Source organism: Metopolophium dirhodum, chromosome 8, assembly GCF_019925205.1.
Source record: "Metopolophium dirhodum isolate CAU chromosome 8, ASM1992520v1, whole genome shotgun sequence".
In the NCBI taxonomy this organism is placed as follows: Eukaryota; Metazoa; Arthropoda; class Insecta; order Hemiptera; family Aphididae; genus Metopolophium; species Metopolophium dirhodum.
Window position 1 is genome coordinate 16,498,449 of NC_083567.1, and position 17,344 is coordinate 16,515,792.

Sequence of the window (17,344 nt, forward strand, 5' to 3'; positions counted from 1 at the left end):
TCCGCCCCCGCCCTGACACCCCCGCGCACCCCCTTAATCGCATCACCGTAACGGGGCGGCGGTTTACACGCTGCACAATGCGACGACCGTGTAAAATGCAAAACTCGTGTGACCTTTACTCTCCTTCGGTCTGCGTCGCACGACGACGGTCGTTTTTAATGTTATGCGTCCGTCTTTGCGGCGAACTTGTAGCGCACATTTCGCCGCCAAAGCGATTGAATGCTAAATCTCATTCGCCACAGCCACAGCTGCTGCTGCAGGTATTCACCGCCGCCGTCGATATTATATTATATAAATGGCAAAGTCGTTGGCGCGCTGAATAATTCATCGCGGCACACGGTCGGGGGACCGACAGCGGAGAGATTTTGATTTGACGCGACGTCCGATGAGTTTGTTTTTCGAAACGACCGTGCGAACGGACGACAATGCCTTTGGCCGCGGCGGGCGCGCGCTCGTCGATAAACGAGTCATAAATAATATAATTTATGTCCGTCGCGGGCTGACAACAAAGTAGGTACGAGCGAGCCGCCTGGTCGGCTAGACCTCTGCAGTGAGTATATTATTATTATACCGTATGGATACGAGAATAAACAATTCGTGTATTTTATCATATTATGTATAATATAGGTACTTATATGTGCACAACCATATTATGGGTTATAGACGTGTCGAGTAATTTCAACCAATCGTTGTGCTTGTGATGGGTGCGAACGGTCGACGAAGTAAGTACGTCATGTCATATTTTAATATTTACATAATACATTAATCTTTATCCGATAGTTTAGAACAACAACAATAATAATAATAACAATATCGGGATGAACAGGGTTTTGTGCGCAATTCAATCCGCGTATACATATTATATATATATATATATATATATATATATACAATCATATACAATGCATGAATAAACATAATATTAAACCTATGCTCATTGGGTATACCTATTAATAATATATATATTATTATTTTAGTAACTCATTCAAAAACAAAAAACTTTGGACAAACGGTTGGTATTTTATTATTTATTTTTTTATAACACGTATGCTGCAGAGATAAAAAATACATGTTAAAATAAATGGGTTTTCCGTGATATTTGTGTGCGGGTGGGTTTTTGAACAGATTTGTGCAAACAATCACTATTGCGTACATTATACTATATAGATCGTGAAGAAAAAAAGCTTTCAATTGTTTACTATCCTTTGTAGTTTCAGTTGTTATAGTGATGGGAAAAAAATTTAAATCTGTACCTATACAACACATTTTTTAGACACGCAATACAGGAGCCGTAATAAATATATGTATAATATAATATATAATATAAACCACACTAAGTGCGGGTACTCACCAGACTTTGTTAGTGACACGCAGACGACCAATATGAGAGCCGCAGTCACCCCGCAGCGGTGTTGGAAGCTCGTGGGAGCAGCACTCCCCAGAGCCATGTCTAGTTGCATCGGCCTGGAAAAAAAAAACGGTAAAATTTAAAAAAAAAAACATTTTAAATAAAAAACGGAATCATGTACAACTGCAGTGCAGTATCGACGCCGAGGTCGAAACCGGTTACGGGGCGATATTATGATCGACAATACGGTATTAATGTGTGCTATTTTCGATCGCATTCGCGTTATAATAATATATTAAATTATGCATGCAAGCTCGCGATGATGACGACGACGACGACGATGATAATAACGTTGTGCACGTCCCCTCGGGGTGGACCGCGGAATGCGCACGCGCAAAGACATTTCTCGAGGTTTTGTTATAATATTGTATCGTATAATATTATGTAGATTGTACTACGATTTTCGCGGTCGTGATTTATAAATAATGATTAATGATATACCTCTTACCTAGTTACCTATACACGCGGTGTGCTTTTCTATCGGCGCGGGTTACCGGCTATACCGTTACATTATTATTATTATTATTATTATTATTATTATTATTATAGGTTGTTGAGACGGCTTCAGCATCGGACTGCCATGACCGTATGAGACTCTGCTCTCTGCAGCAGGTGTGTGTGTGTGAAACTATAAGCCTGGTCGCAAGTATGGCGGGCATGTAAGCAGGGGTAAGTATACATACCTACATCTATATATAGGTATTAAATTATGTGTACTACATCTCGCGGACACACCGGACTAACCAGTAACCAGTCACCGCGGGTTTAACGGCCGTTTATATCTATTTTTATATTATTTATTAATAATACAATATATCACTTATGTATTGGACATAATATACGGCGGCTGCGACGATGACGATGTATGAGCGAAAATAATTATAGTGAATTATAGTGATTATTAATGGGACTATCGCGTCACATTGGTATTATTATTATTTATAATAATATATTTATGCTACATTAACTATTAGGTAAGTGAATATGATTCGTTAATCGTTTGATCGGAGCGAAACGATAGTAAAAACTAAAAAGTCGAGCCCCCGTTAAATACCGACCAATTTCCTCGTCTAATCCAACATTTCCAACAATTCTCAGTGTATTATTATTCCCAAAATAGTTAGCTTCATAAATAATTAGACTAATGTATGAAGAGTGTGTAAATCAATTATCGAAAAGTCTGCCAGTAGAGACACATATTTGTTGACTCGGACAGGTAGACACTTGGCAGAAAACAAATTTAGCTAAAAATGATATTCAAACTGCGGTTGAATAATACGGATGACATAAAATAATATTGTTGTACTTTGGTAACGATTTTGACACTACTGCTGCTTATGTACACATTAGTCGAATTTGTTAAAGAGATAATATTGTATTATATTGCACTACTTTATCAGTTAACACTCTTCATCACTCTTCTTTTTTTTTAAATAAATAAATTATGATACGTATTAATATATAGTTTTTGTGTAAAATGTAATATTAAAAATAAACCTACGATTCAACCATATCTGTGGAGTATAATCGTACTATTGTACTAAACAGAAAATATTATAATATAATTTTATTATTATAAACATTTTTTCTAAGAGGAAAGAATGTACTGTATATAGTACTGTACTGAGTATTTACGAAATTGTAATATCCTACTTCTGTGTTATATTAATTAATTTCAACCGGAATGTTTAAATAGCCTGGAAGTTAAATAATTGCAAATGTATATAGTACGAATTACGAGTGCCTAAATGTAAACGTTTACATACGTGATTATTGTAATCATGTGCTTATGCGAGACTGTATTCCGGGACTGTTGAACATCGCCATCTTCGACTTAGCAGTTTTGTATTGAATTTATTATTTTTTTTAAATTTGGTTCTCTAAGGCTAAAATTGATATATAGTATATTATAATGTAGGTTAATTGGTACGTTATATTTTGACCGACGGGTCGCAGCACACATAGGTACATAGGCGGACGTAATAAATAATATTTTGAATTCGCGAAAAGACCCGCTAGGGCTGTCTGGACCCTCGGTCGGCCGCCGTTGGGCACGACGGAAGAGTAATATAATGATGATGATTCAATCGGTAACGGTCTGTTACAATATAATAATAATAATATTATGCAATAGGTACGATATTATTCTCGTTATAACATGGTAGGTAAGCGTAAACCGCGGTAGTGAACCGTGAATACATCGCCGTCCGGAGGCGAAACATAAAAAAAAATTAATATATAGTATAATATTGGTACCGCGCTCGCCCGTACACGATCATAATATTATTTATATCGTTATATTTTTTTTTTAAATAGAGAAAAATAACGTATCCTTTTGCATATTATTCATTTTAATATTATATGAGTAACGTAGTACAGCGTCCGTTTATTATTATTACTATTTTTTCTACTTTTAATGATTCGAGAAAAACCGAGGTCCTTAAACTCTCGACATCACATGTGTTGTTTATAATTATTGTAGTTGCATATCACATCGCTGCATGCCCATACATAAACACGAAGGCAATGACGACGACGGCGACGCTATAATAACTAAAAATAATAACAATATTGAATATTTTATTGACGATAGCGGAAGAAGCAGAAAATTGGATGTTCGTGTGTGCGTGGAAATCCGTCTTAAAATTTTCAATTCAAACGTAATTGCGCGTGTCCTCGGTTCGTGCATCGTTTTTTGCGAGCGTTTATAAGCATTATAAGTAGACATTATGTATAGGTGCACGACTGCACGAGATGGACGGTGATTATATTATTATATATCGTAAACCGTGAGGACGTAGGTATAATGCGTATTGCGTTTGCTATAATATTTGTCTTACCGGAACCGAAATGGAACTTCGTCGTCGCCGCCGTCGTATATTGTACTATGTGTTATAATAATGCACCGTTTGCAATCCGATTTGAAATTATATGTAGGTATATAATAATATTGTAATAATAATAATAATAATATGCGTATTACGTCATTACTCATTAGTCATTATACATAAAACGTAATATTCACTATTGTACAAGCACTGTTGTAGTAGTAAACAGTATTTCGAACGAGACGATACTATTTTTCATATTTATAATTCCTTCGCTCGCAATATTATTATAATACGCACGTACGACGTACCCGATGGCTATGAACCCATACATTTTACGAGTTTACGACCAATTTTTTTCAAAAGCATACAATTCTATGATTATGATTTTTATGATTATAGCGCGTCGAGTCAATCATATTCATCATCATTTTATCGTTTTTCCGGATATTTTAAAACTACTGTTTTCTATTGTTAATCCGAATTTTGGCATCTTTTAGCAATATTGATATAACTGAAGGAGTTTTCGGAAGCTTCATCCAGGATTATTCAAGATTATCCGTCATCGGTGTGACTTAGGCACACACGGGAAACGACATAGGTGGTAGGTAAGCTATATTATATATAGCTATATAGCTGTCAGCTGATGATATAACTCGAATATTATGTAAATCATTTCATGTAGGCGTATAATGTATATTACGACGTCGCGGCCGTTTAGGGCGTGCACCTATATTTTCGTGGTTATCCCCAAAACGTATCCCCATCGCCAGACATGTCGAGACTGGATGCTGCGATGCCCACGAGGCACAAAATAACGATAGCTGTTAAGAACATCACATCGTAGATATTTCAGTACTATAAATAGAAACATATTTTTATAATAATATCTACTTATTAGGTTAGATGTGTCGTAAATAGCGTATTTTATATTATGTATTATCTATATAAACGCGCGTACGTTGAGATGGGCACGCGTGCGTGGGTACCTAAGCATCCATATGTTATGTATGTATATACGCGTATAACAAAATAATGTATTAAAAAACCACCTGTTTAGTCGCCGCCGTCGTAATATATATCGAGAACACTTGTTTTCGGCGCTCAACCCACTCGTCGTTGGCGGTACACGATGGTTTTTTTTATTTTATGATATATATATTTTTTTTCTACGTCTGAGTTACGACGACCGTCCGTTTACGGGAGGACAATTGATTCTGCTTTCGTTTTTCTATCCGCACCGCATGTATATATATATACACACACCTCGTTCAATAGGCGCCGTCCGTAGGCCGACCGGCAAGGTCGTCGTCTCGGCGGCAGGCGACCATCCGAATAACATATATAATTCGTGTTCACGAAAAACAAAACTAAATTTGTTCTAACGCGTCTCTTTTTGATCACTGTTTAACAACCAAAGAGTCGTTGTCAACTAAAGTCGCGACCGTTAAAAATGAGAGGAGTGTAAGAGGAGATCGACATGTTTTCAAACCCGTCAATAAGGTTAACTTTTTGTTAAAATGACAAATAGACCTTAGTATCGTCCACGATGTTTTTACTTCACGGTGATTTCTAAAATAATCACGATTGGAGAATTCAAAAAGGAACATCTTCTTGCAACAGAATTCTGTGTTTGTTTTTCGATGTAAATGTATAAATCGATTCAGAAAAAAAAGGTTCGAGTAGAGGGAGGGAACAATCGCTATACGTCGCCGTATATGTACATCGCAGCTGACTCGTAACTCACGAAAACGTGATAATATATTATGATATTATGTTATTTATTGCCTTTGGCGGTTATTCGACAAATTTTCGATCGAAACTCGAAAGAAAACGTACGTCGTGCGGGCTTTAATTTTTTTTCCTCTCGACATATTCGTCCCGTTATTCCAACGGTTCATCTCGGTGGTCTCGTGCTCAGGCCATCTCTCGGCGACGACGATAAAGTACGTTTTGAATCATGGATCACACGATGGTATTATTATGTATAATATACGGTGAGTACCGGGTAATGGGTATCGTACAGGTTTACGGTATATGCTTAGAGCGCTGCAGATGTCTGCGTCACGTCGTCGGCGGTTGGGATTTTTTTTTTTATTATATCCGAGGACCGAGAGAGTGATCGACGTAAATATCAAATAATGGATTTGCGCACTAAAAGGCATGCGCAAGGATGCGGCATATTAATATAATATAACACGTTTCCACGTATTACACGTATCATAACTAATGATAATGATTATACTTAATACACGAGCAATATTATTAGGTCCGAGAGTGTTGCACACATAATAATATTACGGTTATCGTGTATTGTTTTATGCGTCGAGAGTCATTACCTATCGGGCGGACATACTGCAGAGCGAGTGACGGAGAGAGACCGAGAAACTCCTCCTACGTGTGCGGTATTATAATATTATAATATTGTGTATAGTGTATAAGTGTTGTACCTATATTGCTTTACTGTAATATGTGGCTGATGGCACGCGCGCCAAATTTGATTTCCATATTTACATAATGCATTATAACATATAGTATAATATATTAAACATTATATTACTATATCTTAGATCGTACGATTTTCGTATAAAATATTGTATTATAAATTATAATGCATATACGAATCATTGTGCTGTCGTCGTAAATTCGTCCAGCGCAAAAAAAAATAACAAAAATAAATTAACGATTTTCGTTTTGGCCAAAACGCTTATTTTTTTTTTTTTGTAGATAAACGCGCGTTCTACTCGAGAGTTTAATATTACACACATATACCACACATTTTAATATAGTACCAGTTATCTATATATAGAGAAACGTGTTCCACGTATATATTATACACATAAGCACATAGTCAATACACTAAAAACGCTGAAACCATGTGATGATCGTATGAGATAATAATAATATACGTTAAATGGTAATATTTAATGTGTTTCGGTGTGTGTGTGTGTGTGTGTGTGTGTGTGTGTGTGTCTGTGTATGTACTTATGAAGCGCGGTATTCACACATGTATTATATTATATTATTATAGTAGGTATATCTACTGTTTAGGTTTTTTTTTTCGTAAAGTTGAAAATATGCATTAAACGCCGCCATAAGTTTCTTGCGGAAAACCGTGCAAAATATATCGGATCTCCGAGTGAGCGACTGCAATGACGTAATACCAACCGTTTGTTGCAAACAGAACGATTTATTTTATACTCGAGAATAACTTCAGTTTAACTTGAACCAGACAATGGTATTATTCGTGGGCCTGATTATTCCATGGATGCATTTTGGCAATGGGACCTTTTTCGTACCTAGTTTGACTGATCACAGATGAATATTATGTATGTATTATGTATTATTATTATATATTCACAAATAAACGTAATAGATGATATTATTATTCTTAACTATAGCATAATATACTAAATTTCTTGTTGGCCCGCCTCGACGTCGCACCACTACGACATCAACAACTGTGATGGCCGGTGGCACGGCCGCGAGGGGTGATGTGCATTATATTTTGTTGTTGTTGTACTATATATTTCGAATGTCTGAATTATTACCCATAAATTTTACTAATGTTATGTATCTACATTATAGAGGGGTTATAATATGTCAACAGGAAAACAATCGTTAATCGACTTCGGTAATATTATGTTATTATTTTAAAATAATGAATAAATTTTTGATTTTATGAAATTAGTTTGTGTTTATATAATATTATATATTATAGTCAGTATTACATTTAAATACAATACGATTTGCGACAAAGCGACATGCTTTTTTCGGTGTGGAGTCCTTCTTAAGTTGTCATAGTAGATAAAAAATGGCCTATCCACCCATAACGAGTACATTTTTTACGACAACGAACGAGTTCATGAACTTAGTTCAAACTTGATTATTTCATGCTTATGTGAACTACTTCATATTTTAAATGAACTTTTCAAGGTCTGAAAGAAATTATTACATAATGGTCGACATGTCGTGGAAACGAAAACAACCTAAATCAAAATTTGTTGATGACAATTATATTTTAATATATTATTTTATACTCCGGTGAACTCAGACAACTAGAGAGAGCCGCCCCACGGGAATTTTCGCGAGTAAACACCGCGAATCGTGTGAATATAATAATGTGAGTAGGTATAATACAACGCGTATTCGAGACTGTTCGTGTGGCAACGTAAACTCTGCAGCGCCGTAAACGAAAATAGTATATCGATTAAAAAGCGATAAAAATGATGTACACGACAAACATAAAATACATATTATTATATACTATTCTAGGTACAACTGTACGACTGCACGTGTGGGAGGGGGGGGGAGAAAATTCCTCGGGGTGGATCGAGAAGAAAAAAAACACCATACGACGGTGTCGGGTTTCCTTATATGAGGATGTGCAGATATCTTCCGTTGTCCCGCCGCCGCACAAGTGCAGTGACCCAATCCGCACGGTATATTAAAACATATATAATAATAATGGTATATATATGTACATTTAAGTGTGTGTGCATATAGAAACAGTGGTCTGCCGCGTGTACGTTTATAAGCGGTATTGTGTATTTTTTTTTTCCCATGGACACGAGCACCAATCGTCAGCGTTTGTTCCGCATCGCTTAACTCTTATTTTTTTCTCCATTTTCATTTTTCATTTTTTTTTTTTTTTTTTGTTTGTTTTTGCACGAGATCATGTTATTACTATTATCATTACACGCGGGAGTTCAAATAGTGTCGAGACCGACAAACCGAACCGATTTTTAATGATATTCCTGCGCGCAAGTCAACGGCCATATATTATATACCTACCCACCGTGATATACACGCAAACACGCGTATCGACTGGTATGCAATAAAGACATTTCGTTATAACACAAGAGTTTAAAAAAAACGACCAAAATAATTTTTCTTACTTATATCGTCCGACGTACCACGGTGGTCGCGGGTTCGGGTTGCGTAACTGATCGGTATATATGTGTAAAAAAAAAACACGTGTATACCTATCTATATAATATTATAATTTATAATAATATAATATATTATTATTTATTATATAAGAGCGGGGCGGTACGTGCAGTAGAGCGCGTGCAGAAGCGAAGACCGCGAAGACGAAAACGAAATTCAGTGGTCGCGCGCGTGCGACCGATGCTGCTGTCAACGTCCTTGGACGGTCCAGAAGGAAATGCGAAGACGCGAGCAGAGTCCTGCTACTCTATACGTCATATCTTTCTATTGGGTTTTTTTTGTGCCTTTATTTATCGTCGTCATCATCATCATCATCTAAATCCAAACTAAATCTTCGCCGTCATTCTCGTCTCCTTCTTTATTATAATATTATACGCATGCGGCTGCAGCAGGACCGTAATGGTTAGGCAAGACCTTATTTTAAACCCGGTGAAGCGCCGTAATCGATTTTCCGTATTGCCGGAGTTCCGTCACGTGTATATTATAGGCGCATAATGTTATATTTTAAAAGAGCACTTGGTCGATTATTTTCAGGCGGTGCAGGTGGAATGCAGCCGGCATACCATAATATTATGTACGAATACAACACGACGGTTCGGTCAAGTCCTGTCCGCGGATATGGGCACGAGCGGCGTACTTACACATTCCTAGATAATATTTGTATATTATATTTCGGATTTCACGCGAAAACGATTACCGGCCGTCCGCTCGTCTCGCCGCAGACTTAACGTCCGTCACACATCAGTCGACCGCAGCCCCGCAGGTATTTAGTCGTATCAACCTACCTATTTGGCTGGTAAACAATGCCCTCCATCGTTTTCGTATTCATTACATAATTACATTATTATCAAGTACCTATGCGGCTATGCGATGCGCATTTCAGTACGATCTGACATTTTTTATTTATGTTTTCGTTTATGAAACGACATGCTATCAATATATACATTATCGCGTGCCTATGATTTATTTATAATAATATAGGTGTGTAAAGCGCGGTGAACACACACATCAAACCAATGGAGGATGTAAAGAGCAATGTTATAATAACGCAGCGAACGGGGTTTGACAAATCACGTTCTAATCAATCCGATGGACGAAGATCTAATGTAGCTATTAGCTACCTAAAATCTAAATATACACCTGTGTGTACGAAAAACGTCACTGCACATTATTTCAATGTATAGCTTTTTATTTCATACATATTATATACAAATATATAATAATCACATAATTAATAATTATACAATGCATACGCGATAATTCGTGAATCGTTTTAACAGGGGAAAGAACCTCAAACTTCCAGCATTTCGGGAATCGGACGGGAGGCGTGTTTTATACGTATTGTTATTATCATTATTATTATTATTGTATAGATGATAATATTACCATACATCGCCGCGGATGTAACGACTCCTACTCTTCCACGACGAGATTAAAAAATAAAAATTAATTTTTCATTCCCCGGCGGGGGTCCAAGGACTCGAAGCATTATGTTATTGTACATAATAGCGTGGTATATGCTGCTCAACTTATAAACGTCAATTCGACGATAGCGAGAGATTCAAGTACAAAACGTTTAATTCGCGTTACTTGGCGGATATAATTTAGGTATCTACGGTACGCATGGGTCCTCCTCGTATATGCGTACACCTAATAAGTATATATTATACTTAAACGTCCGAATATATTATATGATAATAATATGTAGGTATGCGGATTCGCGAGTCGACGAAATGAATAAATATATACCTAGTCGGTATACATACGCATAAAAAATATATTGTACACAATCGCGGTGTATTGTTTTTTCATTACGGGCTGCGTACGAATGTATAGGTACGTAGTACGTACATGTATAATAATAATAATACTATTGCAAAGTATATTGTATAATATACGGTTTTATTATTATGCGAACGATTCTCGTCGATTGACGTCCGCAGTCCCGAAGTAATTTGTTACCGCGACGATATCGTCGGCATCGCACGCGTACCTATCCTATAATATAATTTATATTATACGCACAATTATTTATGTGTGATATAATAATAATATATTATAGGTATAGGTAGGTTCGACAATCCGTCACTATATATTGCCGTACGGTCACGTTATATTGATTTGTGGCTGTCGCGTCGACGTGACGCACACGTCGTCTATATATCGTTAGGTAGGTATATTATATTATGTATAAAATATATTATTGTATACAGGTAGAGCGGTACAATACTGCAGCGATATTGTGCTTATGATAATTGCGGAGACGACGAAAAAAAACATTTCATTGTTTTTCCGACGATACATCGTTTGCCGCGAGGCGGTCGGCAAAACGAAGAGAGAGGAAAAAAAATTCCGACTACTGCTGGATTTGCGATTTGAACGACGGTCGTCGGACTGATCATATTATTATTATTATATTATATACCTGCAGAATAATTACGACGCGAACGACCGATGCGATTTGAAAATTCGCGTCGCCAATAATTCTCTAAACGTATACGTATTATATATTTATATTATTATGCAGCAGAGACATCTCGGATGCAGCCTGCAGCTCGGTATATTACGACGATGTGTATGAGAATTCGGAATTTTTTATTTTATTTTTTTAGACCCCATACACATTCTTGGGAGTGACGAAAAACCTGTCCTCGTCGATTCCGGTCGAGCGAGTGAGTTGTTCGCGTTTAATTTCTTTCTATAAATAAGAGTGGAGAAGGAAAAAGAACCTTTTAAACCTAACCTAACCTATAAATTATAATACGAGTTTAATATTATAATATATATTATATACTCCGATACTAGCCGATACTCTGATACTCGTACACAGCTTTACTAGCCGCTGTACTCGTCGTCCTATCATGATGATGTAGAAGGGTGGCGATGAACAAAATATATGCGAGTACAATATAGTTTCTGGCGTACCTATTTATACATCGCGGGACGCCAGATGGCCAGTGACCCCACCGACGTACGTGAAGACGTCTGCCCGACCCTGGACTGGAAGGCGTAGATCTCGGTGATCCTACATACGCGCATATGCAACAGGTAGTCTACTGCAAAACTCCCGAGTTATGGTTTTATACTTGGGTACTATATAGTCTATAATATACCATTATATACCTATATAATATATTATATGTAATGACATACGTACATAGTATACGACGACCATCAGGCACGATCATGCATACATAATATAAAATATAAATGCATAAAATACATCGGAATTTTATATAAGATGTATATTAGGTATATTATATTGCGTTTAATGTATTATTTATCACGGGAGTCGCGATCGGGATTCGGGTTTTTTTCGAGCTGCGTAATCTCGCGGAGATTCCTACGAGCACGTCATATTCGTACAATATAATATTATGTTAGAAATATATAAAATATAGTTTGTCGACCGCGGAGGAAGCGGAAAATTAATTCAATACTATATAGGATATTGCTCTTTTCCTCGGTCGCTGCACGTCATGTTTATAATAATATTATGTATGATAAGTGTATCTCATACCTGACATCGTGTAAAAGTGTAAGCGACGCGCATCGTTGGGCCTAGAGCGAATCATACTCGTGCAGTACGTTATATATATATATAATGTAATGTTATATTAACAAGAAATTCGAGTTTGCAGGCCACACGTGTCCGTGTATTAAGAAAATAATAAAAAAAAACAAAAAAACCAAATAAAAAATATTCTCTCGTGTGCCAAACGCCGTCGGGTCCTCCGGATGATCGATCGGCCGCCGCCGACGCCGCTTAAAATTCGTATGTTATTAAATATTAATTAATTACAGTCGGATCGTTTCTCGAAATTCTCACACCTCCTCCACCCACCCCAATCACGCCTTCCTCACGGGCCACCGTCGTACTCGTACTCTTTCGACGATACGCATTACACACAATATTATAATAATATATACAAAAATATATATATATAGCCATATAGGTACCTATGTATAGAGTGCAGACACAAGAAAATCCTATAATTAAACAATTTTCGTACATCCAAGAAGACCGACTGCACAATGTTATTGCGCCCTCGGGTGGATTTGATTAAAATTTAAAACAGATTTTTGTACCTATATAAATGTATATACAGTTCCGACCGTTTTTTTTTTTGTTTTTAAATTAAATAATGTTATTTTATATTATGGTATTGTGGCCATTTGTACGCATGTTATATTATTATGGGTAGCTACTATACCTACGTGACGTTAGGTGATTTCCGAGATAAGCACCAACCACCATCGCTGTTGGTAGTATATATATATATATATATGCACATGGCAACCGAATAGCTGCGGTACCTATATTCCCTAAGTTTTAATTTATTACCTACCGATCAGTGGAGATAAATAAATGGTAATTACGATTTGTTCATTGTTTATCGATACACGCGTATGTTAGTTAAATATATATATATACACATTGTTTAAAATTGATTGTAATATTATATATTTACTTCTGCATTATGCTTCAGCCGCGTACGTAATAATATATCGTGATTTTAATTGACACTAGATATAGGTATAGGTATATAAAATATATATTTCGTGAAAACATTCGATTAGTTTACAGTAGACTTGCTTTTACAAACAGTTTTACATAGGTTCTCCTGTTTATTAATTTTAATCTACACAAATATGTGTAACAAATAAAATACTAAAAATAAGATATTTAGGGCCACCCATAATATCGTGTATTACATCCTAGCTGTGGTGGGTATTTCGATTTTTTTTTTTTTTTAGAAAACGGAATAATTCAGTTTATTATTTTTGTTTATAATAAATATTATATTGAATACAATTTTAATTCAATGTGCAAATATTAATAACCGTCCATCAAAGTCTAACACCTTGTCACCTACAATAAATTGTCATACATAGTACAATATGTCTTTAGTCGTAATATACTGAGTATTGAGTATATATTATAAAGGTTCAGATGTGATATCGTACATATGAAATCAAAACAAAAAAACCAGGATGTGGCGCTAATATTTTTATTTCGCACGTCATTGTTTATTGACGAGCAAAATGTAATTAATAGGATATATCTATAGATATTAATATATTATACATGTATACCTATGTAACGTCTCCTAATCGTTAAACCTATATTTTATAGGTATATTATAGGTATTTTTTTGACGATCGTTGTCTCTGTAAAATGGTTTTTCGTCGCCGAAATGAGAACCCATCGTCGAATCTATTACTCCAGAGATGCTGCATAAGATTCGAAAAAATATGCGAGAAATGCATATATTATTATATATTTTTAGTTTATAATTTACACTACACGCAGGTACAACAACAGTACCTAATTATAATAATAGTAACAACTGTAATAATAATAATGATGATAACTCACCACCGCGTAAATCTTGTGAATAAACCGGTCGTTTTTAAAAAATCTTTTTTTTCCATTCCGTCTCCTAGCTTTATACATATTACTTTTATTATTATTATTATATACTCGCAGGACAATGCGCAAAAATACCCGAGTGCCGCGACCAGTTTCCCAGAAGAACTGGTTATCCCAGTCGGCCGCGCGATCGCCTCTCCACGCGTGCGTATATATCTGCAGTGTGTTGCTGTATACCTATGTAATATAATGTATAATATTATACAATATAAAAAGAACCAAAATGAAAAAAAAATTCCGTATATAGATGCGAATTGTCACCACGCGAGAAATGCGCCGATCGCGATGGGCGGATAGAGCAATATTAATAGTATGAATGTACGATCGCATCGCTATTATTCGCTGGCATACTGAAAAATATACATTTTATACGTTGCAGCAGTGCGACTACGACTCAACCGCGATTTCGACGGCCGTTAAAGTCTCCGATGGTGTTGCTGCAGCGTCAATAATTTGTCTGTGTTATTCATTTTACTTTGGTATCTTCCATAATATAATATTATGGTAAACAACTACTGAAGCTGCAATTATTATTATAATATACCGTGGTACGAAAACGTGCAACAGTCCTTCGCCCGTATAGTCTTATCAAATATCCCGGTACCGTAGCTTGTATCAAAAAATCGGTGTTGCCCAAATAATTTTGGGTAACCTACCTCTCATAATATTATTATACGTACCGATAAAATGTACTATTTTCTTTCTATGTATACCCACCTTGCACCCTGAGCAACATTTAGACCCTATGTTACACGCCACTCCGAACGGGACGGAATTATACCTATTATTGTACAGTATAACTGTACAAGTCAACGTCATTACGCGAATAGAAGATGAAACGAATAAAAGTTCAAAAGAAAAAAAATTCAGTAGCGACAATTCATAATGATATAATACTTAATAATATTATGTATAAGCTATAGTTAATTTAATATTATATGTACTGAACTGTTGCATGATTTTGTTTTATTTATAAATAAAACCGTATAATTTATCGTAGTATATACTATGACGTTGGGGTATATAATATTATATAGAGTTTTTCGTTTAAAACTATAATACACGAGAAAAAACGGTACTTTCATGTTTATTATTACAATTTTTTTATATTCGGTTTATAATTGATGTTTCGACATAATATTATATATTAATATATTATGCTCGAGTGTATACATTTTATATACCTGTATTAAGTATACATAATAATATATATATATATATATATATATATTATATATAGGAACGCATTTTGTGGAGTCATGCGTTCATAAAAAAAACATACATTACAACTGATTTACGTACAATACAAAACATGAACGCTTACAACGGTAATTGATGTCTTTATGCGCTGCAAAGTTCCTCGTTTAAATAATAAATAATATAATTACCGGTTGGATTTACGCTCAACGATATACATACGTGTGTGTATATATATAACTGCGGTGAAATTAAATACACGGTGATAAAATGTACCGTTGCTGCGGTTAATGGTTATATAACAATAATAATCATTTGTCGATATTATAATAATATACGATCGAAAAAGATTGCTGACAAAGTGGTTACGCGAGTTAGTGTAAAGGAGATCTGTGGTCATTGATAAATATTATTATCATGCGCGACTTGACCATTTTTTTTTACTTCAATGACGTATTTCAAACTATGTGTTTTGTAAGGTTTAAATTTAAAAAAAAAATTAAAACATAGGTGTTATATATTATAATATACATAATACATATAGGTATCGCCACCGAGATCAACGGAAATCATGTATTTTAAACAATAATTTGCTCCTCGTTTAACTACACGCGTTATATAATTATTTTTACCGAGGTATATAGGTATTTATATTATTATCTTTATTCTTTTCATATTTTTACAATTAAAATAAATATTATAAAATACACGATGACATCGAATATTGAAAGAATAAAAAAACCAATAATTGCTTAAAATTATCAATGTAACATATTGCCCACTAAGGACGAAAATCACACGAGTATATATATTTTACAATATCATATTATTATTATAACAATAGACACTTATTTTCTCTATCGAACCGAAAAAAATCGAACTACACGTTTGTTGCTGTACAAGTGCGGCCAAAGAAATAATATTGAAATCGTGCGCGTGGATGACGTTATCCGCGACTATAAAATAACTACGAGAGACACGCTGCTGCAGATGTGACACACAATTAAACGGGATATTATACCAACAACGATTTTCAGACGAAAGAAACAATTAAAATCGTGAATAATTGTTTACATTGACCGATCGATTCATATTATATATTAAATATTATACACATTAACGGTGACGACGACCGCGACCGCTATTATTATACCTAATAAATTGTATAGGACGTTCGGATCACGACTGTTGTGTTGATGATAATATGAGTGTATATAATATAATAATATAATATGACCGTCGGATGACACAGAGATGTGCAAATATAATAAACTTAATTTCCGTCCGCCGAGACGAAACAAAATTGATAGATTTTTTTTCGATGACGAGCTTGCGACGAACAGGAGGATCAGCTGCAGGAGGATATAACTATATACAGAACTCAAAATTTAAGAATAAAATATATAACCTCTGGATACAAATTATATCATAGTATACAGGGTGTAATAATTATAGTCAACATTAGTCAGTTATATCTGTTACACCCTGTTTAATATGATGCTATTATAATCTTACAATTAATAATGT

General features: G+C 35.3%; 1 protein-coding gene across 2 annotated transcripts in view; it reads right to left on the reverse strand.

The window, feature by feature from the left end:
• Window positions 1–17,344, reverse strand: part of LOC132951457 (mucin-17-like) — a 67,343-nt gene that overhangs the window by 18,280 nt on the left and 31,719 nt on the right. For both annotated transcript variants that reach the window (XM_061023280.1, XM_061023279.1), the window contains exon 3: window positions 1,352–1,464. In XM_061023280.1, coding sequence (XP_060879263.1) covers window positions 1,352–1,460 — 109 coding nt within the window. In that variant the 5' untranslated portion in view covers window positions 1,461–1,464. The remainder of the gene's footprint in view (window positions 1–1,351; window positions 1,465–17,344) is intronic.